This window comes from Periophthalmus magnuspinnatus, chromosome 24, assembly GCF_009829125.3.
Source record: "Periophthalmus magnuspinnatus isolate fPerMag1 chromosome 24, fPerMag1.2.pri, whole genome shotgun sequence".
Classification (NCBI taxonomy): Eukaryota; Metazoa; Chordata; class Actinopteri; order Gobiiformes; family Gobiidae; genus Periophthalmus; species Periophthalmus magnuspinnatus.
The window spans coordinates 11,794,027-11,818,965 of record NC_047149.1 but is presented as its reverse complement, the minus strand read 5'-3'; the positions used below and the strand labels follow the sequence as shown (position 1 = coordinate 11,818,965).

The window sequence follows — 24,939 nt, the reverse complement described above, 5'->3', positions numbered from 1 at the left end:
AAAACTGTTTCATGCTGTCATTACTATACTCTAGGCAAAAGAATTATTTAACATGTATGTTGTTTTTTGTTTTTTTTCTTTTGGTTTTGTTTTTAAATCTTACATATTTTCTTATCTTACAGGATAGTATTGGTTTTCAAATAGGGACCAAAATTGCTGAAATTGTGTATTTACTAGGAACCAATGTAATCTTCTTGCTTCTTCTTCTTGCTTAAATTTTTTTCCACGTGTAGTGATTTGAAGTTGTTGTTTTTTGTTTTGTATAGTCTAATTAATCAAGAAGTCTTACATATAGACCAATAACTAGAGATCGACTGATATGTGTTTTTCATGGCCAATGCTGATCTAGAGCGACTGATGACTGATGAGCTCTGCTGATATTTTTGGGCCAACATACATTATTTTAACCTATAAGAGAGCTCTGCAGTCATGTTTTCCCCTTTGCAAAAGTGTTAAAATAAAGCTTTTTGTGCATTTTTTTTCAGCTGGTCGCCCAAAACTAAATATCAGCCCTTGCTGGCAATTTGAAGCAGATAGCTGATACGCTAAAAAGTGCAAATATCAGCCCAATATATATTCGTCTATCTCTGCTAATAACCCTCCCAGTCATACCCCACATGTTTACTCTGAGTTGTCCTGTCCATGCCAGGGCCTGGAGATGGAGCTGAGGAGCATGCAGGCTCACTCTCTTCAGTCCGAGGGTTACCTGGTGCAGCTGGACGACAGGCTGTCCTCTCTGAGTAACTCCGCTGGACGAAACCTCACCAGTCTGTCTGCCCAAGTGTCCCGTGCATCGTCATGGCTACGAGACCAGGACTCACAACTCAGGTAACAGCTCAGACTTAAGCTGTATGAATATAATATATAAGAGTGAATTTTGAATTGGCTTACGTCTTACAGGGAAAGTTCAGGACACCTCAGCAATTTGAGGGAGAAGCTGGACGAAGTGAACTGGATGGTGGGAGCTGTCAATCACACCTTCACAAATGACATCAGCATGCATCACTTAAAGATACAGGACCTGCAGGTAAGTTAAGGAACATTACATTAACACAAGTTTTTAGTTGATTCCATTGTACCATTCTAGAGCCAATATGTTTGTTATTTGCTTGAACTAGATAAATACTAGTGAGATAAAGCAGTTTTTTAGTCCTCTTTGTTACAGCCCATGATAGGACAGCAGATTTTCTTCATGTAAAATATATGAATTCAATTATTATTGTTGGTTAGTATAATACATTTTTGATTATTCAGTCCAAACTACTGTGGCTAAAATTCCTTTCTTTTTTTTCTTTTCCATTTCCAGGTTCAGATCAGTAACATAACAGAGGACACCAGCAGTTTGTGGGTGACTCATGTGCACACGGAGGCCCAGCTCAGGGCGGAGATGGAGATTTTAAACACCATCACCGAGGACCTCCGGCTGAAGGACTGGGAGCACTCCATGGCCTTCAAGAACCTCACCATCCTGGAAGGTCAGCCAAACTCAGTATTCATAGCATTCACAGCCCCACAGACCACTACTGTTTAACATAAGAGCCCTGACTTTGTGACCTGTATTCATGTGGGACATGGCAGGTCTCCAGCAGGACCTCGACGCACTTGACTTTGGGTTAATTAGGCGCCAAAGAACCACTTAACATTTCAGCTCCCTAAGGAGTCACTCACTGTTCACAATGTGGATACTTCAGTGCAGTGGAAATGTATGTAGGGCTGTAGCAGGGAGTCTGTAAGATCCAGAATATGTTATCATGTTTAAGCTGTTTTGGGTCAAATTTGATCCAACATTCAATATTGAAATAAAGTGGCCATTACTTCCATTTGTAAACTTTAAATTTCAATATACAGTTCTTTGGGATGAGGTTGTATTTTTTTTTCTTTTGCCTTACTTTACTGGTTCAACGCAACGCAAGTTTATTTGTGTATCACAGTTCGTACCCAAAGTAATTCAAAGTGCTTTACAGTGTAACAAATCATTAAAATCACAATCCAGCAACTCAAAATATAAATAATCACAAATAATCATCATAAAATGAACATTAAAAGAGAAGAGTGCAGAATAAAAACCTTTCGGTCATATGCACAGCTAAAAGAACTCTTTTGACCCTGGATTTAACCATTGTCAAAGTAGAGGCCTGTCTCACATCTTTAGAAAAACTGTTCCAGGTTTTGCTGCATAAAAATGAAACGCTGATTCCTCATGTTTAGTCCTGACTCTGGGCACCAGCAGGAGGCCAGTCCCTGATGTCCTCAGTGTGAGATGGTTCATATGGAACTAACATGTCGGAGATGTACTTTGGTGCGAGGTCATGGAGAGACACAAGCAGAGCTGCTTTATAGTCTGTTCTTTGAGCCACAGTAACCCAGTGCAGAGACCTGAGCACAGGACTTGTGAGCTCATATAGTTGTCCCCCGCTTTATCGCGGTTCACCTTTCGCGGCCTCGCTGTTTCGCAGATTTTTTTTGTGCAATTTTGCATGCTTTTTTTTTTTTTTTATAGCGTATGAACGTGCATTGTGTTCTGGTCCTGATTGGCTTAGGGACTGTATTGTTAATCAGTTTCCGCTGTGCCGTGTCTCTTGTACAGTACAGAATGTGTTCAGCCAAATTTACATAAATGTTCTATCACAGTGTGACTCTGAAGTGCTGTATGTTTTGCACTCGCAAAAAGGTAGCCTGCACCAAGACACTACAGCGGAGCGGCGCCAGGACACAGAGGCACAGTCAGAGGAACTGTGAAATACACGCAAGTCACTATTAATAATTTCTTAGGTGTCCAACCTCGAACCTTGATCTTTGGTTTCATTCTATAATACTGTACTTATTTTTTTTAATCTATGAAGGTTTGAACTTTGGGAGTGAAGTGGGAGAGAAATGTGAGAAAATGTTAATGTCTGTGTGAGAAAAGTGTATAAAGTGTGTGGTGAGGGGTTTTACAGCCTTAAAACATATATAACAATTTAAAAAAAATAAAGCTGACTACTTCACGGATTTCGCCTATTGTGGGTTATTTTTAGAACGTAATCCCCACAATAAATGAGGGAACACTGTACTTCATGGTTCAAAAAATCTAATTGGCAGATAGTTTTGCCCTGATGCAGTTTTTTTTAGTTCAGGGCAGATGCAGTGACACAACAATTTGAAGGCCAAAGTTACTAATGGCAAAGGTTTCAGGCACCAAGACCCTTCACATGAACAAGTGTAAGATAAAATAACTGAATTTGCCCCATTGTTTATAGAAACTGTTACAATCGTTGTTGGAAGGATGAATTTTATGCCTTCAGCCAAACAAAATTGTACTTATCTGTTTTAAGTAAATGTCAGTGAGGTACATGTAGTCCAGTACAAAGTTAAGAAACAAGAAAAATCACCCCAAACATGATGAGCTCATGGGAACCTTCTGTAAGCAGTCCGCCTGGTTCTAAAAACTGTAACTGTTCTGCTGCTAAGGTTCACCTATAAGTCATTAGTGTGATTGAATTCTACTGACCCTCACATGCTAACACTAGGATTTTCTCCCTGAGGTCCTAAGCATATCCAAATGTCTACTCTCCAGTCTGTACAGGTCTGATTAGTTTTGACATGGTATGCCTCTTCCCGCTATGCTACAAAACGACTCTCCTAAAATCCTGGTAGTGTTATGACGCCATCCTGGTATGGGACGGGCCTGATGGATGACTGATGGAGATCTAAAGGAGGCCAGATCTTGTGCCTGTGTAAAATGTGGGTGGGATGGTGCCTGGAAACAATTGTGGGGTAAATTTAGGTCCAAAAAGAAAACTCAAGCACTCGGCTTTGTCATTAGCTGGACTCCAGTTGTTTGTTGTAAGCTTACGGTCACCTCTGCCAAGAAATGTTTTACATCTCCATCCATGTTTAAAATCCGCCACTCTCTTGTTTTGTTCAGTTTGGCTGTAATTTACCTCTGACTCATACCAATCTTGTTCTTATGGTTCTTACGCAGACGCTAGTGTTGCCCTTTTACGTCTCAAAGTGCAATAACTTTGTATAGGCTATTAAAACAAACAGACTTAAACTCCATATGAGACCATTTGTTTTCACACCTGACTTTTCTGGTCTAATTTCAGGAATGAATTGGATTCAAATTATCTTTTCAAACTTTCAGTAGTGGCTCGTTTATCCAAAAGACACAGGTTTAGGATCATTAAGTTAATTTGTCCTACAATTCTAAATCTTCAGTCAGTGTTTTCTAAAAAATACAAAATTGTAATAAACGATTAGTGCTACATTACTCAAAATCGTTAATACTTTCATGCATTATTCATTCTCTGTTAAGGTAGTTCTGTAGCCACAGCTGCCCTGGGGTAGACTGACTGGAACGAGGCTGCCAAACTGCACCACTGGCCCCTCTGAACACCACTCACTCACACCACAGTCATACATAGGAGAAGGGTTGGTTTATGGCATTATGCAGTGGTTGGAGATAAAGAGCTGTGATCAAATTATTGACTTATGAGCAAATAATAATGTTTTGATATTTGATATAACAACTTTACAGTGAATGAAGGAGTGAACAATTATTCTTGATGATAAAAAGCACTTGGGATAAAGAGCAGCAAGGTTAAGAATAATTTAGTCTTAATTACGTTGTGTTTGTCCACAGAACAACCATATTGAAACTATAGGTAACTTAATCATTTTAGTTGTGTCCATGTGCCAGGAATCCACTTACTGTACAAATAAGCCCTTCATCTAATGTAAGTCCCTTTGTCATAAAGCCTCCAGCGTTTTCTTTGAGCTGATGACAAGGTGCCACAGTGGATTATAGAGTGTGATCTGAATGTGCATTTTTATGTCCAACAGTTGTGACATATAAGGGTTTTGTTGAGTGATTTGAACAGAGCAGAAATCTGGAAGCATTTACCCCCTCAGTGTCGCCCCCTGATGACCGTTAATATGTGCTTTTGACTGGCATGTTTGCTTTAAAGTGAGGAGGCTAATGGCTCTGTCACAGCTAACAGTCACTAACATTGAGTGAATAGGAAAAGTGAGCAAGAATTTAATAAACCCAGATAGGACTAAAATAGTTTCTGGATTTGTAAAATTGCAGACGTATACTTTTACTCTTTTCTACACTATACTTGACATTGCATTAAGTTCTTATGCTTGTCCTATAAGATTGTATAAGTAACAGACATAAGTATTTGCCAAAATAGACTATAGATTACAGTAGCAGTTTTTAAAATGTTTGCAGTGGCCACTAAAATGAAGGGCTCATTGAAGAGTCAAAAGGAAAGTAAGATTTTGTCTGGGCTGAGGTCTTACAGCTACATAACAGACCATGTGTTCTTTTGTTGGATTATTGTTGTTTATTTATCGATCCTATGTTGAAGACATTTTTATTTTCCTGTTTACAGTGGCACATCAAACACTATACAAACCATTGTGTAAGGTCTTGATACAACTGCAGAAATTCTTAAGTGCCTCTTGTCCTCTGTACTTTCTTACTTACTAATTTTGTCATTCAGTTCACAATCAGTGTCAATGTAATGTTATGATACCAACAAACTGTGAATGTCATGACTGAAAGATGCTTCCCATCAGGCTCCACATAAAATCTTTATAAACCCCAGCAGTACAGTCTGAGAGCACCTTTGTATTGTATTGGTAAATATGTTGTGAAAAGCGCTGTTGGAACATCCCTAAAATGTTGTCTTGCGTGTGAGCAGGGAAACGCGTACAATAGCTGCTTTCAAAAATGGAAATCACTTCATCTGCGAGGGACTTCAGCTCAAATCCTTTATCAAAACACATGGTTTACAAAGTCAAGTCTGCTTTAGTCCATTGTCTACTCTTTAAAACAATTTTCTGACCACACTTTTGTCCAGATGGTCTGGGTTACCATGACGGTAACCCTGAGATTATCCTGTATCATTTATCACGTTTTTTAAAGTGCATTGGCCTGAACTTTGTAATTCATCCATTTACATTTGAAAAAGATACAGCAGGAGTGAAAACAGTCCAAGCCTGTAGTGTGCTGTCTTTTGCACAATTTTTTTTGCCAGTGAAGATTTCCAGAACAATGTTGTCTTGTTACTGTTGAAATATTGAAAGAATGAACACAGCTTTCTGTCAAATAAAGCTAACTTGTAACATAAACTAGTTAGCTTTAGGGCCACCAGTCTTGACTTAGTTTTCCTCATCAAAAACAGTTGAGAATCATTAGAGCCACCTCATCCAAACATGATCGGACCTTGTCATACTAAAATGGCTTTTTGAGTGAATATTAGTTATAGAGACATTCGCAAATGTAATGTCTGTATTGTATGATATGGAGTGTTCCCATCCTATTGCTTTCTAAATAAGAGAATGATGTCGTGTTTTGGCCCTGTAATAACGCTAACTCAAACCAGGCTGAATAAGGTGGATTTCCCCCTTTCCTTCTCCAGGCACTGTAGAAGTAAGAACATTGCATGTAATGTAGATCCAGACTGGACAGACATGGGAACAACAGTAACAGCAAATAATAATCCACTGAGGTTCAGCTATTAAAATAAAGCAAAGAATAAGTTACATGATAGAACAATGATGATCTTTTTCAAATATAGGGAGAAAATTAAGTTTGTAAGTAAGTAAGGAAATTAAGTTTGTTTCTTTAAATAACCATATTAAAAGCAATATAACTGACTTTTACTGTCTTAAAAATGGACTAGTTCATTTTAAAGGGTTTGCAGTAGTTAAAAGTTATTTTTCACTCACTTTAAACAGTCCTTATTATTCACTTATTCACTCATTTATAACCGCTTTTCACAATTCTTAGAGACCAGAGTGGAGTTGTGCTGTGACAATAAAGCTAACAACAACTAACATGCTAACTTGCTCTTCCTGATTATCAGACAGTAAAATGGTTTATAGTAAGATGCACGCAGCACGTAGCTTTCTTCCTGCTTATATATTGCTAGGGGAAGCTAAATACATCATAATAGCTTTTTTACTGGTCAAAGCTGAAATAAATGAGCTAGCTAGAATTGTTTTGATTGGTCATGTTGGTGTAAGCACATGATCAGTGTGGGAACTTCACTCTGGGGCTTCATACCAGTGTGGTGTTTGTAATGCTATAAAATGTGTGCCTTGCTCAAATAAAAAAAAAAAAAAAGTGAATTATATTTAAGTTTAAGTTTAATGTACAAGGAATTTATTTGGCCATTAAAGTATAAGTAACTATTTGTACCTCATGTTCATATAGGCTTAATTCTGTGTTGCCTCCTCCTATATCATTGGCAGTATGCACCTGGAGTTTGATATATACCTGTGGTCTTGCTGTGGAGAATCAGATGAGCTCCATTAGCCCCTGTGGTCTGAGCTGGACGGTATTAAGCCCCAGAGTGTAGTTCCCACAGGGCTTCATCTATCCAATATGTGCTTTATATGCTCTGTTCTTTTCTCTAACAAACCTGCTCCAAGTCAAACATCACTTTGGAGAGAATCCTGGGGCAATTGTAAGGCCCACTTGAGCTAACTGCTGCATCATTGGATCATGTTTATTGGCAATATAGTCTAAACCAACCAGAAAATTGCCAAGAGAATGTGAGCCTGATAAGTGTAAACAGAGACGGAAATGAATGGTTGTGCAAATTATCTGTGATGAAATAAATCACTGCGATGGAACATTTTAATAAACATGTCAGATAATATGTAGTTTGTTATAAGTAATTAATAAAATCAGTATATCTGTATCTCTTTCCATTTTATATTATTCCATACATTGTATTGTGTGTGCAATCCCACAGTCGTCCAGGTATGATCCATAACATTTAGACTGAAGACTTGGAAGAGCGATGAAACATCTTTACTCTAAAACCTTTGCCCAGTTGACAGATTAGATTTTTTTCTTTTGTATACAATATATTTCCAAGTTGCTGCTGTAAGAAAGGAAGAATTATTTGTTGAAATTTTGAAGCTCTTTCTGTCCCATGTGTCTTTGTGGTCAGTAAGCATTGCATCACTTCATGTCACCAACATGTTTTTCATTTTTGTGCAGGGCCTCCGGGACCAAAGGGGGAGAAAGGTGATAATGGAGACCAGGGGCCTCCTGGGGTTCCCGGACTGAGTGGACACAGAGGTGAGTTCAACAACACACTTCTTATGTTCCAGTAGAGCAGATAAATATACATTCAAAGACCATTTCAAAGATGGATCACTGCATCTTACTGTCTATGTTTGATATACAGTATCTCAGGAGTAACATTAATGTATCCAAATAATGGCTGTCCTTTTGTACCCAGATAAAGTTTGTATGATTGACTTGGGGGTTACATAATGTTCAACATGTGGAGCTGGAGGACTTATGTGTCGTAGATGAGGTCAAGATGAGATAAAGCACTCGACAAGCTTTGTTCTTTTTTATTTTTATCTAAATCAATTTGAGGCCTGTTAACATGACCACATGACCAATACAATTACAATGATGAAATAGTCATGAAATAAAGCAGTCTTGGATGTTTTACTTTTGCTGTTCGGTATGTTATTTTAGTGATGAGAAATGTTCAGGACATATACTGTAAATCAACCAACAGGATTAGGTGTATTCGAAATGTTCAGGGAAGAATCATCCATCAGTGTCAATAAACATTTCCTTCAAAACTACAGCATAAAGCATTCAAACCCAAGCCAGTGTAAAATATATTTCATATAAATCCATATGTCAGGGTGTGTCAGCCTGGCACCTCCTCTGTCATTCTCTGTACTCCTCTTCAGCCAACACACTGCAAAATGTTCCCAAGATGTTTCCAAGCCGTACTATATTATGTTAGTGTTGAAAAGATCCTCCCTTGGACCAAGCCTTGAGGAAAAAGACACGCTTGTTTATTTGTGAATATAGGGAATACAGAAAAGATGGTTTTGGAAATAAACAGAAGCAAAGCCAACCCAAACAATTTATTTAAATGTAATATGACGCAGGAGGTAGGGCAAAATGAATGAAGATGTCTCAACCAGTTCCCACCGCCAAGAGACAGTTTCAGATCAATGTACACAATTCAGTTTGGGGAAATTTTCATCATAAATCATTATTTGATTTAAAGGTACACTATGTAACTTCTCTGGGGTTTGATACCTAAGACATTGTTATTGCTTTTCCTGGAACATTTCACAGTATGGCATTAGGTCATCAGATGCCATCTTTGAGGTATTAGGGCCGGCTCCTGCTATAGACATCAAATTCATGCCCACCCCATAAAACCTAATACAAATACACATATACCTCTATATTTGCCCACCTAAAATTTCAGTCTGGCCATCAAAATTCAGCTACCTTCTTTTCTCCCTGGAGTAAGATTAGTTTAATACCATACTGTGGAATATCTTGGCAAAGCAAGTGCACCTGCAGAAAAGTTGTATAGGGCTGACAGTTTTATACTATATGTTTTCTGCAGATTTCTGTTTTCTGGTCATTAATTTGACTTTGTGTTTTTGTTCCAGGTGTGACAGGACCCAAAGGGATGCAGGGTGCTCGTGGTCTGAAGGGGACTGCAGGGGAGGCTGGTGTCCCGGGGGAGAAGGGAGACACAGGACCAGTGGGACCCAAGGGTGAGTCTGATGAACTACAGCAGTAACTCACAGCACAGTCAAAGCTACATCAGACAGGCAATATCCTCTGCTCCTTGTGCTGACCCCATCTGAGGAGGCAACTTGTCTAAAGGATGTTGTTAATAATGTTTATGTTTTATTTATATCTTAACCCTATAGTGGCAGGTGCTGTCGTTGCCGATAGAGCGCGGTTGCGGACTTTCCATTACTGTAACTCTGCAACCAATTGTGCTCTCATGTAAATTCAAACGGCGTCTCAAAGCAGAGGCATGGGGCTATTTAAATATTTTACAGTCATTACGGTAATTTGCCTCTGTTGTCCCTCGAAGGTGACGAATGAGAGTGCAGATGCTGCAGGGATTTTCCCAGTCACTTATTTGATGCGTCAAAGAAAAAATATGGACGGATATGTAAAAGTGCATTCTGATACTTCTTTAACATGATATTTATGGCAAAAAAAATATTAAAGTCTACCTGAGCTATACTGCTCTATAGTGTGCTCAGTCCTTAAAGGGTTAAATGAATGCCAGTGGATGAGAACGATCATACACCACATTCATACAAAGGCAAGGGTGTTGAAGTGTCTTGCCCAAAGATACAACGGCAGTACAAACTGTTTGGAGCTGAGGTCAAACAGCTATGACCCAAAAAACAAATACATTAAAGAAAGTTAGTTCACCCCCAGTTTTTAGCTTGATTTAGTAAAGTTTGCACATATACTACATAAAACTAATGCAATACTGAGACTATAACTAGGACTAATCCTGGACTAGACCAGGACTAAATCAGGAGTAGAACAGGAACAAACCAAGCTGCCATAAGGACTATATTGGACTGTGAATGCACCTTATGAAACTAGAAAACATATTATATATATTTAAAGTGCACAATGTAACTTCTCTGGTAGAGGGTCTGCTTGCCTCCAAGGACATTTTTACTTTGCCAAGAATGTTCCACAGTATGGGATAATACCTGCATGTCTGATGTGAAGAGGTGACCTTGCTCACAGTAAGGACGCATCTTTTTCAATACAATTTTGAGCAATAAAAACACGTGCTGTTTAGATGCAAGACTTATGTCATATGTCTTGCATCTAAATATATGTCAAATGCCTTACTGAGGAACATTCTAGGGGAAAAAAATTTTCCCCTAGAATTCCCCACACACACACACACACAGGAAAAGTTACATAGTGCACCTTTAAATACTATGTTATATATTGCATCATCCATTGCCTACAGCTGTATAAGTATAAAACATGGTCAGCTTTTGGGTTAGACTGACATATGCTGTGTTTCTTTAATTTTCTCAGGTCAAAAACATGAACTCTTCCAGTGTGTATAGTGTGTGTAGTCCATGTCGACATGGGTGAACCGCCGCCAACATAAACATTTGATTGACAGGTGAAGTAACAAGTCTAAAGCCTCAATGTGAACAAAACACGGATGACCAGGATGTTTTGGCGTCTTCACTCTAGTGCGTTCCAACAATGTGGTAGAGTTGTGGGTTCAGCAGAGCAGTGAAGGGTGAAGAGTTTATGAGATTTCTGAGGCTGTTTTTCTTTTTTTTGGTATGAATGAGGCTGTAGACAGAGCTGAGAGTCTGTGTTCTGACTTGTTTTATAGTGGGGAGGTGCACAGAGTGAGCGGGAGTGCAGTTTTTGTCTGAGGTGAACAGGTCAGGATTATTTGTTCAAAGGGAGGTTTGTTTTGTCATAGCCACGTGTTGGCAGAAGAAACAAAAACTGGGTTTATTTTGAGTGTGTGAAGTGATTAACACAAATGAAATTGGACACAACTCAAAGTCGAGTAGTGCCCTGTCAGACAACGGCAGCTGTGCTCTGAAATATAGCATTGTATTTGTTTTGTAGTTATAGTACAAAAGGAATAAGTATTGTATCGACATTAACATTATTAATGAATAATATTAATCAAGGATGCATGATCGAGAATTGAACATCGTTAAACTACTATAAAATTATCAACTGTCACCTTCTGGTTTCCATGCAGTATAGAATTAAACTTCTTTATCTCAGTAGAGACAAGTAAGTGACTCCACCTGGCCAAGTTAGATATCAGATCTGTGGAGAGGTGACCCTGCTCACAATGATTATGCAAGATATTTTTGAGTAGTAAGAACAGAGTTGTACTGTGAAATATTCCATACCAACTAATAATATCTCCATGGAGATAATGGTGAACCCTCACCAGAAAAGTTACATACCTTTAAACATGGCCTATCCACCCCGTCTCTTACCACATATGAAAAGGATTTACACAGTTAATAACCTTTTTAACACTCTTGAACACAGTCTCTTTTAATGTACATTTCGGTTGTATGAACTCCACTTCACTGCTATGAATGAGTACTCCATAGGACTACATTTACACATCTTACTCTCCTATATTATTACTCGGAGCGCCCCCCGTGGTTTCATTGGGGACCACCAGTGTGTGGAAGGGCCCGGCAGGTTCAAATCAAACGCATGTGTTTTGTGTTGTGGTTGTGCAGTAGCTCACCACTGGCTCTCACGACAGTTAGCTAAAGATGTGGTCAATAACACAGCTAGCATTTGACAGCTGGAGGCGTCAGAGCTCAGGGCGTGGTACCATCTTAAATATATCTTCTGTATGACGTCTGGAGCTTGTGTAGGGTGTCACTTCTGGACAGAAACGAACCAAATTAAAAGACGGTGGGATGGGAGTTAAATATACTGTACACATAATATCGGTTGCCTTTTTTCAGTTTGGAGGTTGAAAATTAACAACAGTAAAACTCTAAAAGAGATGCCATTCTTAGTAAATCTTGAAATTTTGAAGGTATAAACAAAAACAGATCTGTATTATGTACAGTAAATATATGGCTGTTCCACTAGTGTCTAGCTAATGCATGTTGTGTTTTGTGTTTCAAGGTGAGAGAGGTGACCGAGGGATGAAGGGAGAGAAGGGCGACCGAGGAGATAGAGGAGACACCAAAGGTAAGGTTTAGAATTGTAAGGTTTCAAACTAAACAGTATTTAGTTTTGTCATTCTACAAAATTTTCAAAATGCTGTTTGTAAAGTGCTTGGACAATACGTTCAGTCATGTACACTCACACATTACATTAACTTACATTCATTTCCTGGAGACTGATCCTTGTCTTACCATATCTTAACTTTAAACCATGTCGTTGAATTAATATTGAAGAATTCTTATATGTTCCCACAAAGCAAAAGGTCTCCATGAAGTGAAATGTTTTCCCACAATGTGATGAATAGCCGCTCGCACATACACTATAAAGCAAAAATAATCTCAGGGTCCATAACAATAAGGTATGGAAAAGCTTGTGTACCTTCTAAGCCAAGTACTGAAGTAAGATATGATTTCTTGTACATCCTAAGAGAATGCAGGTGTGAATAGAAGTAACTCAACAATTTAAAGTATATATCTGAAAACACTTTTGAATTGCCCCTATAGGGTCCTTTATATCGAGGTTTCAATTCGGTGGTAAGCTAATATTATGAAAGCTAACTAACAGTAAAATGCCTGTGTGTGAGATCAATGCTGCGTTACAGTGTAAATCATGCCCCTAATAATTCATATGAAACTTTTTGAGACAGGCTCCTGTATGTGTCCAATCCAATTTAAGTGTGCTCCATCCAAAACTAACAGGGAGAAACTCAGAAACTCAAATTTACGATGTGATGACTTTATGGGCCCCCGTACAGCAACGTAACACCTGATGTCCTCTGCAAAGCATTATGTGAAGTTAAAAGAACTTTCCACTGCAATATTGTGCTTTCAAACGACCTCAGAGACAGTAGAGTAATAGTAGTGGTAGTACACATTGAACATAGAATTTTCTGCATGTGGAGTACTTGTAGCATAAGCAGTTGGAGTGAACAATGCAGTACTTTTAGCTGGTGGTAGTTAGTAATTGTTAGGAGATAGGAGATGTGGAGAACTACAAGAGTTAGTGGGTGTCAGACTTGTAGATGTAAAAGTTAGAGGAGCAGCAGTATTAAGTAGTTTTTGTTAGTAGTTTAGCAAATTTGTTGTACTTTTACTACTATTTATTTGTTCATAAGTTGTATTTTTGCTTGATTAATGATATTTTATACATTTGTCTAGTAAAAGTACATTGATTTCTGTTAATTGGACAAGCTTCGTGGAGTGAATAGTTTCGTTACTCATCCAACTGAGGGATTACAAAGATTTATTTGACAAGATACAAAGACATTTGAGTACAGTTTTTCTACTTCTAGGTACAATGCACTTCAAAGTAAAATGATGTCTCTTGATCTACATGTTTTCAATCAGCAAGAAAAATCACTTTTAAATGCACAATACATCAGTCGCGCTGTTTGTCACGGTTGTCCACATGTAGACCCCAAACATCTGAATACAGTTTGTGAAGACCCTTCTCACGTCGCCTACAGGACAGGGGCGTTTGATATTTGATACAGAGTTACCCAGAAGTGTCCCGTCACTCTTGTGCTTCTCCATGTGGCCAGACTTAACCCATTCACTTCAAAGGGGTGCAGTGCATACCTGTCCCATCAGTGGACACGACTTTGGGGATCGCACATGTTGGGACATTGGTTGATGGAAAGGATCAGAGAGGAGAGCTAAATATCTCTGAACATATTGGAGGGATTTAGTGTATAAGGACCAGGGGCTACAGGTTAAAATGATTTATGGAGGACAATCAATCATTCTGCCACATTCTGCTTTGCCTGTACATGTGGAGTGATGTATAGCAGCATAAGCGAAGTCTTCAAAACTCCAAAAATGTGACCATTATCTGATTTCTAGATGTTGTAGAGTAAATTGTTGTGGCTCAAGATTTGCAGAGAAGAGGCATGACGTTGGAGTTACCATCAGTACGGGACATGAACCCTCAAAATATTGTGATTTTGTTGCCCACTCCAGTCTAGTACAGTCCAGCCTGGCTATGCTTTCATTGTAGGGAGTATTATACCTCTGATGACGCAGTTTAAGATAACAGGGACTGAGCTGGCAGTAGTACAGCACAGAAATGGAATTGAAATATCATGTGTCAGTTCCATCTGATGTAAGTAATCTGATTTTGTTTCCAGTTGTTCACAAAGGTGCAGGTTTTGACAAGAAAAATTGTGCAAAAAGGGCAAAGTAAGGATAAAAAACAAAAAGAGTTCTGAAACTACTCAGTAATTTTTCTGTTTTCCAAATACAAGTTACTCGAAAAATCTACTGGCATATGTCACCAGGTGTTTTTGCAGAACATACACCAAAAAACAGATGTAACTGTGGTTTATGAGATTATTCTAGTTTTCATAGTGGCATTGTGGGTAATTATTTTTGTAAAGATCGAATCACAACAGCAGTTGCATCACATGGCTTAACAAGAACAGAGAGTTAGAAAATCAAACAGAGAAACAGTCACTGGTCAAACAGATTAACAACAGTTATGAGTCACGGTAAGCCCCCATGACTCACCACAAGAAGGTCCCTGGTTTCTGCGTCTATCTGAGTCTGGGTGGGCTTTTCCTCGCTAACCAACACCATTTGGCTCCGAGTAGGTACTCCTGATCAAGATTCTCACTTAAAAACTAAGGGTCTGTCCCTGGCCGCTTCAGGGTCAGTAGAAGGTATATTTTCTACCTGTAAATTTGTAAATTGATTTGTTATGTTATGTGTGTAAGGTCTGTAGCCAATTCAAACGACTAGATTAACTACTGCCCTGACTTCTGCTCTGTTATCTTCCACTCTCGTCAAAACAAGTGCTTGTTCATGCCAAAGTAAATAGAGGTAATAGATTGTTGGCTTGTGAGGAGGACACCCAATAAATTGCCTTTTAAATGAATATATGAAGGAGAATTACTATTTATTTTACTGTAGTTGGAGTGATGGAGCCTATGTGTGCTGTCTAATAAATATGATCAGACAGGAGGAGAGCAAATATGTTTCACAGTTGGGTTCAAAATTGTGTTAGAACATGGACAGACTCATGTAAACAGTGACACATGCAGCCTTTTAGTGCAGCTGCAGCTAACTTCATCATAACAGAAAACAATCATCAAAGATTGAAGACTTCTGACCTCTGTGGGATTAGAGATCTTCCAACTGGTTGATATGAACTGGTATGAATTCAAAGATAAATTCACTACCAGTCAAAAGTTTGAACACACTTTTCCATTTGTTTCTTCTTTATTTCCATGATTATTTACATTGTAGTGTCTCACTGAAGGCACCACAACTATGAATGGACACATATGGAATATAGCAAACAAAAATGAACTCAAAACAGCTTCAGACTTGGTTTAGATTGATTTCTTTAAATAGCTACCCTTTGCTTTAATGACCCTGAGGCAGCGCACCTGTGAAGTGAAAACCATTTCAGGTGCCTTCATCAAAGAATCTCACTAGGATAAGACCAAGGGTTTGCAGCTCTGTCAAAGCAAAGGGTGGTTACTGTGAGTTTTTCAGTTTTCCACATATCTTGCTTCATATATTTGATGTGTTCTGTATCTAAAATGTAGAAAGTAGCAAATATAAAGAAAAAACATTGAATGAGACTGTGTCCAGACCTTTGACTGGTAGTGTATATAGTCTTATATTTCCCCCTCCTTTTCAAACAAAACAAAATCTGACTATTACACACAACACAACCTCCCTGTTAGCGGCTATATGACATTGTAAATCAACTTTGAGCATCTGGAATAGCACAGTATAAGACTAAAGCACTATTATTAGGAATGTCACGATTATGTCTTTATTAACTAATAAATGCTAGTTGGAACAATATAGGCTCAATATTTACCATGTATACTTTTTTTTTGAGGAAGGTTTTTATTTTTGGAGAGATTTGGGCTGTATGTTAGTAAGTAATTTCTATGGCTCATTAAAGATACAAGCTAACTAAAGTTTCATTCTGCTGTTAATTAATTTATTTTTATATATAACATACATAAAACAACATACTATTTACCATATACTTTCTTCCTGCCGGCTGTACTGACTGAGTCTGTTCTACTAGTTGGACCAAAAGACATACAAATTCTCCCCCACTAACATTTAATTTCATTCTTTCATTTCTTATTTTCCAGGCCCACTGCTGAACAAAGGCACGTACTGAAACCACAAGAACAGCTAATTTAATTTAAAAGTTTTACAAGACAATAGCACCCAAGGGCTCCTTTTTATCTGTGAATTTTGTGCTGAAAAGTGTGTATTTATCTACCAAACAATCCAAAATGCTGCTAATGCTTCCCATCATTTTGTCTTGATTTGTTTTGGAGAAACTTGCAGCGGTCTTTCTACTGATTTTAATAAGATTTTCTATTCAAATATTACAAAACAGGATGTCGGGCCAGAAATGATGTGTGCAGTGAGCCAATAGCATCAGATGTCTACAAAAGACAACCAAGACAAGAGTAGTTTTAGGGGAATATCCAGATAACATAAGGACCTGGTTTAGAAATTGTCTCGAAGCCAAAAGTACATTAGTAAAACACATTTTTGTTTTCTCTGCATTTCATCAGAGAGTGACAGATCCATGTTTGGGTTGTCTTCACTGGAAATGCACCGTTTGTTCAACACCGCAGTCTTTATGTGCCTTCAAATTTGTAATCAGTCAAGAAGAATTTGAAATATTGTTTTACAAATAAACTTGCCTTTACTGGAAATATGTAAAAGATTGGTGAAATTACAAAAAAAACAACAGTGATTTTGAACTAGATCATTAATTGAAAATATATCAATCACAAATGTATTCTTAGAAACGGTTTATCAGGTAGTCATCTGTTTCTGAAATCAAGACTTTGACTCCAATCCAGAAGTCATTTTCAAACCTGGCCCGAGAAAAGGCAATTAACTGCACTGAGCTTGCTAAGTCCTGGCCAAAGGAAGCATTTGATTGGCTTGATCTCTCACTTGACCAAGGGGTACTGTTGTAAACGGCAAGCAGAATGTACTTTAATCCTTGCATTGATTCACCTTGATTTTAGATTAGATTTATTTTCTTATTGGAAATAGATGAAATGGCTTTAAATGTTAATTTCATCAACATAAAAACGGCAGACGTTAAAAAAATACATACAAACATTTAATTCCTGCTATGTCTAAACTCTGCTCCAAACACATGCTTTTACTGACTGGCTGTAAGACTCTTCAAAAGAAAGAAATTATTAGATCTTAATTGGATTTTTAAAAATGTAATTAATTGCATTGCCGTAGAAGTAAACCAAGAGAAAAGTGCACCATCTACAGGCCAGTACAATATGAATTTATTTTGATGGGAAACTATGATTGTTGAAGTTTTGTTGTTTGGTATCTTAGCTTTACAGAAAAGGGCCACTATCAATCAACCACCTTTTCCCAAAACAACTTATACCCAGAGTGACCTGATTTTGAGTCTCACTTTTCTGTCTTAAAATTACCCCTGTCTAATTATAAAAAAAGAGTAATGGTATATCCACACAACAATAACGAAGTATGATACTACATCATCACTGCTAGGTTTGTTTATTTTGATCACACTTTTCAAATGTATAGCCTTTTCCCAAATACCCCCTAACTTCTTTATCATGTTGTCCATTTTTTGCCCTTTACAGTTCATGTTACAGGGACTCATGTGTTTTATGTTTCTGATTAACTCTGGTGCTTATACATGTGGACTTCTCCTTTACATCCCCAGAGACTTTAATTAGTGCCAGAAAATGTACGAACTGACAAACAACATGTAACCTTGACCTCTGAAAAAACTTGAACTCATTTAATATTTCATTTGGATAATAAAGGTAGGGGTATGAGGAAAGCAATATATGTGGTTGCAATGACATACCTTTTACAGACATGTAGTATAATGTTACGCTAAGACTTAAATCATGATGAGCTAGTGAAAGTAAAGAACTACAAACTTAAAATTATGATGGTCTGATGAGACTAATATCCCATGGTGGTTATGTGTCTGGATTCATTCCATGGTGCATTCAAGAGCATCTGGACATTTGTATTGTCAGTGTGAAGTAAGATTAGTTGGGTATTGATGCAGCTGTTGCACACTGGAATATAGATACATGCACAGAAATAAGTTACACATATACCTGATGCTGACATCTTGTGGTGGAAGTTGGGATTTTTGTCTCTATCTGGCAATGGTGCAGAATAACAAAATGCCTGACAACATGTAATTCTGACAATGACGTCTGGTTTTGCTGCAGTGTGATGTGAGGACATGAAAACACATTTTTATTAAAACTTCACTGAAGAGAGAAAATCAGCTATTTTGTTGTGTTGTGGTTTAAGTCACAATCTCTTTGTTCTCCCATGTGCTTTCATATTCTTTTATTGAAAGGCGCGTGACTTTGAGCATGCCAACAAAAAACAGATGAATATTTGAGCAATTCTGGCAAAAGATTATAGATTTTGTGAAATATGCTGATGAGGATTAAATCTTTGTCTCCTTTCGTCTACCAAGTTGAGGTTGTTTGCAGTATTCAAAAAAAGTGTGATGCTGTATTAATAAAAAAAAAATTTAAAAACAGCTTAAGATTGTGATTTTAAAATCCATAAACAAACTTAACTGTGTCCCCAGATACATGATAGACCCGGTCAAGTCAAATATAGTTTTAACTGATAACAACTGTAATGTTGATTTATTCTTAATTACAAACACACTGGACATGATGGCCAAGTTGTTAGTTATAATTTGTGTTTTGGTTCTCAAGATGATTATCCAGTCAGAAAACAGAATGATCCTCACACAAGTCTCTCATTTGGGTGGCCAGTTTCAATGGTGAAAAACCTGGACAGTTGGTTTACACCTAAAATTCCTCTGTCTGATCTGAATCCTCACTAACCTAAACCCCAGCACCTGCAGACAATCACTGATCAGTTCCTCTGCTGAAAGACCTCAGTAAAAACTTCTGTATACTGTAAGAGCACAGTGTACATACAGTTTCTTTAATAATCACTAAATCTCATGATGAAAATTTAATTTAATTTGCTTATTCTGGAGGATTTTTCAACTAGTCAAAACGTATGCAATGCTCTTTTTCAAACCTATGTTTTTTTAACTTCCCACATTTTGATTATATGTTCTGTATTTTCCAGTGGAGGAGACCCTGGTGCGGCTGGTGAACGGGTCCGGGCCACACGAGGGCCGGGTGGAGGTGTTCCATGAGCAGCGCTGGGGCACAGTGTGTGATGACGTGTGGGATAAGAAGGACGGGGATGTGGTGTGTCGCATGTTAGGATACAGGGGCGCAGTTGAAGTGCACAAGACGGGACGCTTCGGACAAGGTACTACTGTGGGAATAGACAAATATAAAGAGCCCTTCAAGGATGTGAGAAGATACAGTCAGACACAATCAGATTTCTATTTTTATTGCATTAAATTTTGCATTACATTTACCATGAAAACAAAACTACTGCGGTGCATATTTGTTGAAGTGTTGGCCTCTAGATCTGATTGTCAGCTCCAGAGGCTAAAGTTTTCTGGTAGCTCTTCAAACAGGATGACAGGATGTGAAATGTACTTTACGGAGCTGGATTGTTGGAAAAACTGTTTCATGGTAAGGTTTCCACATTAGGAAGTGATGATGCTCTTTGGAAAAATCCTGGACAGAAGTAAGAAGTAAGGACAAGCCCATATCTTTGGTGATAACATTTTACTGTCCAGCGTAAAAGTACAACAAATTTGAATGATGTGAAACTAACCTGGATGGATTAAAGGAGCTTTGTGGTGGTGGAAAAAACACATTATCACAGTCTGGAAATAAAAAGTGATTCATTTGAACAGCTACAAATATTGCCAAGTAACATATGATGTGGTTCACAGATGCTAGTTTTTGACAGTGTTACCGTGGATACACATGATCATTAGACAAGCATTTTGCCCACATAATCAAAACTGTCACCTTGGAAGACTTTTATGTTCATCCAAATCCTTCAAAAACAGAAAAACATTAGCAACAAAATGTTAATGAATTATTATTTATATATTTAGCATTTATACTTATATACTCCTCAGTTACAGAAAGGGGCTAGTTAGCTTATCACCAATCAGCTGTGGGATAGAACAAGTCTTTAACTAACAGTCACACAGACAGTTTTATGATGTCTTGCCCAAGAACAGATGCCCTTCTGGTAGCGGGGATTACAGCGTGAACTAGGGGTGGGTGGTATATATACCAAAAACATTATTTTCTTGGAAACAGATGGCATATTGCTGTGAAGAGGTAAAAAAAAAAAAGTCAGCTGCTTCTTCAGAAACACTGGTCACTCACATATTGGTGAATCAAATCTTTATTGTGATATCATCAAGCCTGAGCATGAACCTGGCTGGTAGAGAGCTGATCTTTGACTTTGACATGGCCAATTTTCTGAACCTTCAAAACGCACTATTTGATGACACTACTGTTTTTTGACCTTGGATTTAATGACCTCAGCAGATCTTATGATGATGTCTCCGGGTTAGGTCTGGTGAGGTCAGGTTTCAGATTGTGAGAAAAATAACATCTCAGTTTGTTAATTTGACCAGAGTGAAAAAGTGCTTATGCTGTTTGTGTCTTCACCAAAACTCACTGATTGAAGCATTTCCACTTTACAAGCTCTGCACTTTCTACAGTCAGCTGCTCTGACTTAACCAGGATCTTAAATCTCCCCATGGGTTAATATAGTGCTTTTATTGTGAAAGTCGCTCATGCCAAAAGTCATCAGGACGCAGCCTCTGAGGTCCTATCCATCTTTTAGGTTTTATTTTGTAGTTTCAGTTTTCAGTTTTTGTCCAATTGTGCTGTCACAACCTTCAACTCTGGAAAGATATCACAATACCACAATATGACAGTCGCAACCAAAGATGGACAGAAATCATTTGGAAGATACAGTATTTCAAAAACGACAATATGACAAGAACAGGTGTCGTGTCAAAGAAGGAACCAATTTTGTAAGATATCACAGGCTATTTTGTGTGATAAACTAATTGCGATGATAATCAAATTGTCATATTCAAATAAAAAATAACACCAAGTGAGTAACAAATGCAAGTGTGTGATAGTAATCACTGTACCTGTCCAAAGCCTGGATAAAAGGACTGTTGAAAATAGCTTCTCACTGACAAACATGGTACACAAATAAAGAGTGCAGTAAAAATCTGTGACCAGTTATGACTTTTGAGACAACTGTAATATTGTCACAACCTCCTACTGAATTTCCTTGCTCTATTACCATTGTCTGGCCTGCAGTAAACTTTAAAAAATCCCCCAAACTTTTCCTTGGTTAAACAAATTATAACATATGCACATTTAATACGAACTTGGTCAAAGCTGTAACCAATTGTAGCAAATGTTTTGGAAACCCGGGGCCTCTTGAGTCTATTCTGTAGCGACTGCTTAACTAAACCATGACTAATCATCATCATGTAGGACTCCTCTGGGTTGGCCGCAGGTTTATAATAGGAAAAGCAGGTCTGAAACATGTCACAGAAGACAGTTAGAACACAGTGCAAAGGTGAGATGCATTCTACCATGAACGTAAACAATAGTACAGCGGATATTTTGAACCCACAATCAGAAAATGTAAGGCATCAGTGAGAGTCAGATGTGAGACCAGAAAATGCCTTTCGAGAAATCCCAGGGCAAAAGTATCATAATTCATTGTCAGTAATATGATACTGTGTAGAAGCAGATACTGTAGGGGCCCTAAAGGTTAAATTCCCTTTTGAAAAAAACACTGTAGCAACTTTCAATTGTACATCAAAAAGGCAAGACATACTGGCAGAAGAATGTAAATTTAAGAATAATATTGAAGGAATAAATGTACTACTTACTTACAATACAATAGTTTTTATCTGTTCTGTTCTGGTGAAATGGAGTATAGACTATGTAGCATATTGTATATTAGAATGAATTGGTGATAAGTTCAGAGCCAAATGTACCAGGCCTCAACAGAAATTAAAGGTGCACTATGTAACTTTTCTGATACAAGGTCCACTATACTTGCTCAACAATAATTTGACATTCATTTTCAATGTCAGCGGAATCACCTCTCCACAGATCTGACCTATATCTTGGCTTTGTGGTGTCCCGATTGTCTTCAATGCTGTACTGTGGATTATTCAAGACAAAGCAATGAGATCTCCTTGTGGCAGACCCCCCACTACAAAAGTTACATAGCCTTTCCATACAGTTGCCGGGCCAGCAATTTACAATGCATAAAATAACAGAAATGCCTATGACACCCACATTAAAACACAAAAACTTAAACCTCTTCTTTTGTGATGTGGTAAAAACTTGTCCTGATGACTCAACAAAATTTACAGTCCCTCTATCTGTGTGTTTGGCTGTGGGCCTAATGCAGTAAATGTGCTAGAGCAGAGTAAACTTTTTAAAGAGCACTGGAGTAGAGCTGCACTGGGAACAGCTGGCCTCCATAACAAAAACACAGAGCCACGTGCACTCTCCCTTGTGTACGCCCCACTTACTCACCCCTCTCAGCCCCAAACATCAGCCTACACCGGATTAGTCAACATTAGCCCAAAAGGAGAGGAATTTGAACACTTTCACATTTGTTTAGTTAATTTCATCTTTGTTTAATGTCTAACTCAAGCAGAACATTATGACAACCCGCAATTTATGGTTCCAATGCGGGCATTTCATTTGCACCGTTGCCATGGCAATTAATGATACAAAGCTAAATATTATACTTTTTTTTTTATTTGAAAAGTCCTCAAAATGTTGCCTATAACAGGATGCTAAAACACAGGATGCAGCCTCTGCAGTCTTATCCATCATTATGTTTTATTTTGTAGTTTGACATAATTTAGTTTTTGTCCAATTGTGCTGTCACAACCTGCATTTCTGGAAAGATATCACAATACCACAATATGACCGTGGCAACCAAAGAGGGATGGAAATTATTTGGAAGATATTTCAGAGATATTTCGAAAAGAACAATATGACAACAACTGGCGTGATGTCAAAGACAGAACTGTTTTTGTAAGACATCACAGGCTGTTCTGTGTGATAAATTAATTGCGATGATCAGCAAATTATCATATTCAAATCAAAATAACACCAAGTGAGTAATTTTGTTAACCATATTCCAGCTTGTGATGATAATCATTGTTGTTCCTATCCATGGGTTTCATTTGCACCATTACCAGGGCAGTCAACAATTCAAAGCTAAATATTATACCATTCTGAATTTTAAAAAGTCCTCAAAATGTTGCCTATAACAGGATGCTAATATTCAAGAATAGTGTTCAGAATTGTGTTGTCATACATCATAAACCAATGGAGGTTTTGTAGGATGTAAGGATTCTGAAACTATAGAGTGATAAATGAATAGTAGTGGCTCATTATCTCATCTCTTTGGCTCTTCTGGTAATGTTTCTCAATGGACGTTTTGCACAACTGAACACATGGGTCATTTACATGTTAATACTTGTTTTTGACACTCTATCTCTATCTCTGAACATGACCGTGAGAGAAACTGCTCTAGCTCCAGCCAGAGAGCGATTCCAGGTTTAGTTTTGTTGTAAATTTGTAATGGTTTAGTTCTGGTGGAGTCCTGGTGGAGTTGTGGTGGAGTCGTGGTGGTATTTGGAAGCCAAGAGTTTCTCAAGTGGTAATGATAATCTCAAGTTATCATTTGTTCTCCCAAGCTGCACATGTAACCACTGGCCTTATATCATATGGCTGTCTTGTTAACAGTGGGGGATTTGGATAGATTTCATTTTGTCGCAGGGATTTAAACCTCTCTCATAATAGCTGTAAACTATGGCAGACAAATGTGATAGCAGATATAGCATTTTGACTGGTAACCGGATAGATATAAACTGTTATTTTGACAACTTCATCTTATTTTACAACACTTGGCATTTCTCAGGTCACTACTATACCAGCACAGCTGCAAACTTCCCTGGATGTCCTCACAGCTCACAGACTCTATAAACTGTTGATAAATGTGCTGGGGACTTTGTGAAGAATCCTCTGAAAAGACAAACAGGAACTAGAGTTTATGAGATATTAGACAGTGTTCCAAAGTTTCTGTTTACCATCTGGTTTCTGCTATTTTTTAACCAGGCATAATATTATCTGATGAGCAGTTTGAAGTTGGAATAATGTTGGACAGATACTGGTCAAGTTAAATACATTTCAACTTTTCTTCTTTCAGTATAATAAATAGTGAATATATGTTTTATTTTCACATCATTTTAATATCAACCTGCCAGGAGGTCTGCAGTTGGAAATTAACCCAAGGCTATAATCCAACATATAATCCACACTTGTGAAAGTTACAACAAATTATTTGAGCGTTAATAAGAACCCATATCGTAAGAGTTTATGTGTTACAAGCATTTTCAAAGCAAAACAAGGTTGTTTCTCTCATAGACAGACTAAAATGTGTTTATTTTTCTGGTCGTCA

General features: G+C 37.9%; 1 protein-coding gene across 1 annotated transcript in view; it reads left to right on the top strand.

Annotated features, from left to right (window-relative positions):
- The window catches only part of scara5 (scavenger receptor class A, member 5 (putative)), a 57,887-nt gene that overhangs the window by 30,354 nt on the left and 2,594 nt on the right, over positions 1-24,939 (top strand). The window contains exons 5-11 of the mRNA XM_033991476.2: positions 650-828; positions 901-1,027; positions 1,307-1,475; positions 8,003-8,083; positions 9,442-9,549; positions 12,461-12,526; positions 19,624-19,812. Of these exons, the coding sequence (XP_033847367.1) occupies positions 650-828; positions 901-1,027; positions 1,307-1,475; positions 8,003-8,083; positions 9,442-9,549; positions 12,461-12,526; positions 19,624-19,812 (919 nt within the window). The remainder of the gene's footprint in view (positions 1-649; positions 829-900; positions 1,028-1,306; positions 1,476-8,002; positions 8,084-9,441; positions 9,550-12,460; positions 12,527-19,623; positions 19,813-24,939) is intronic.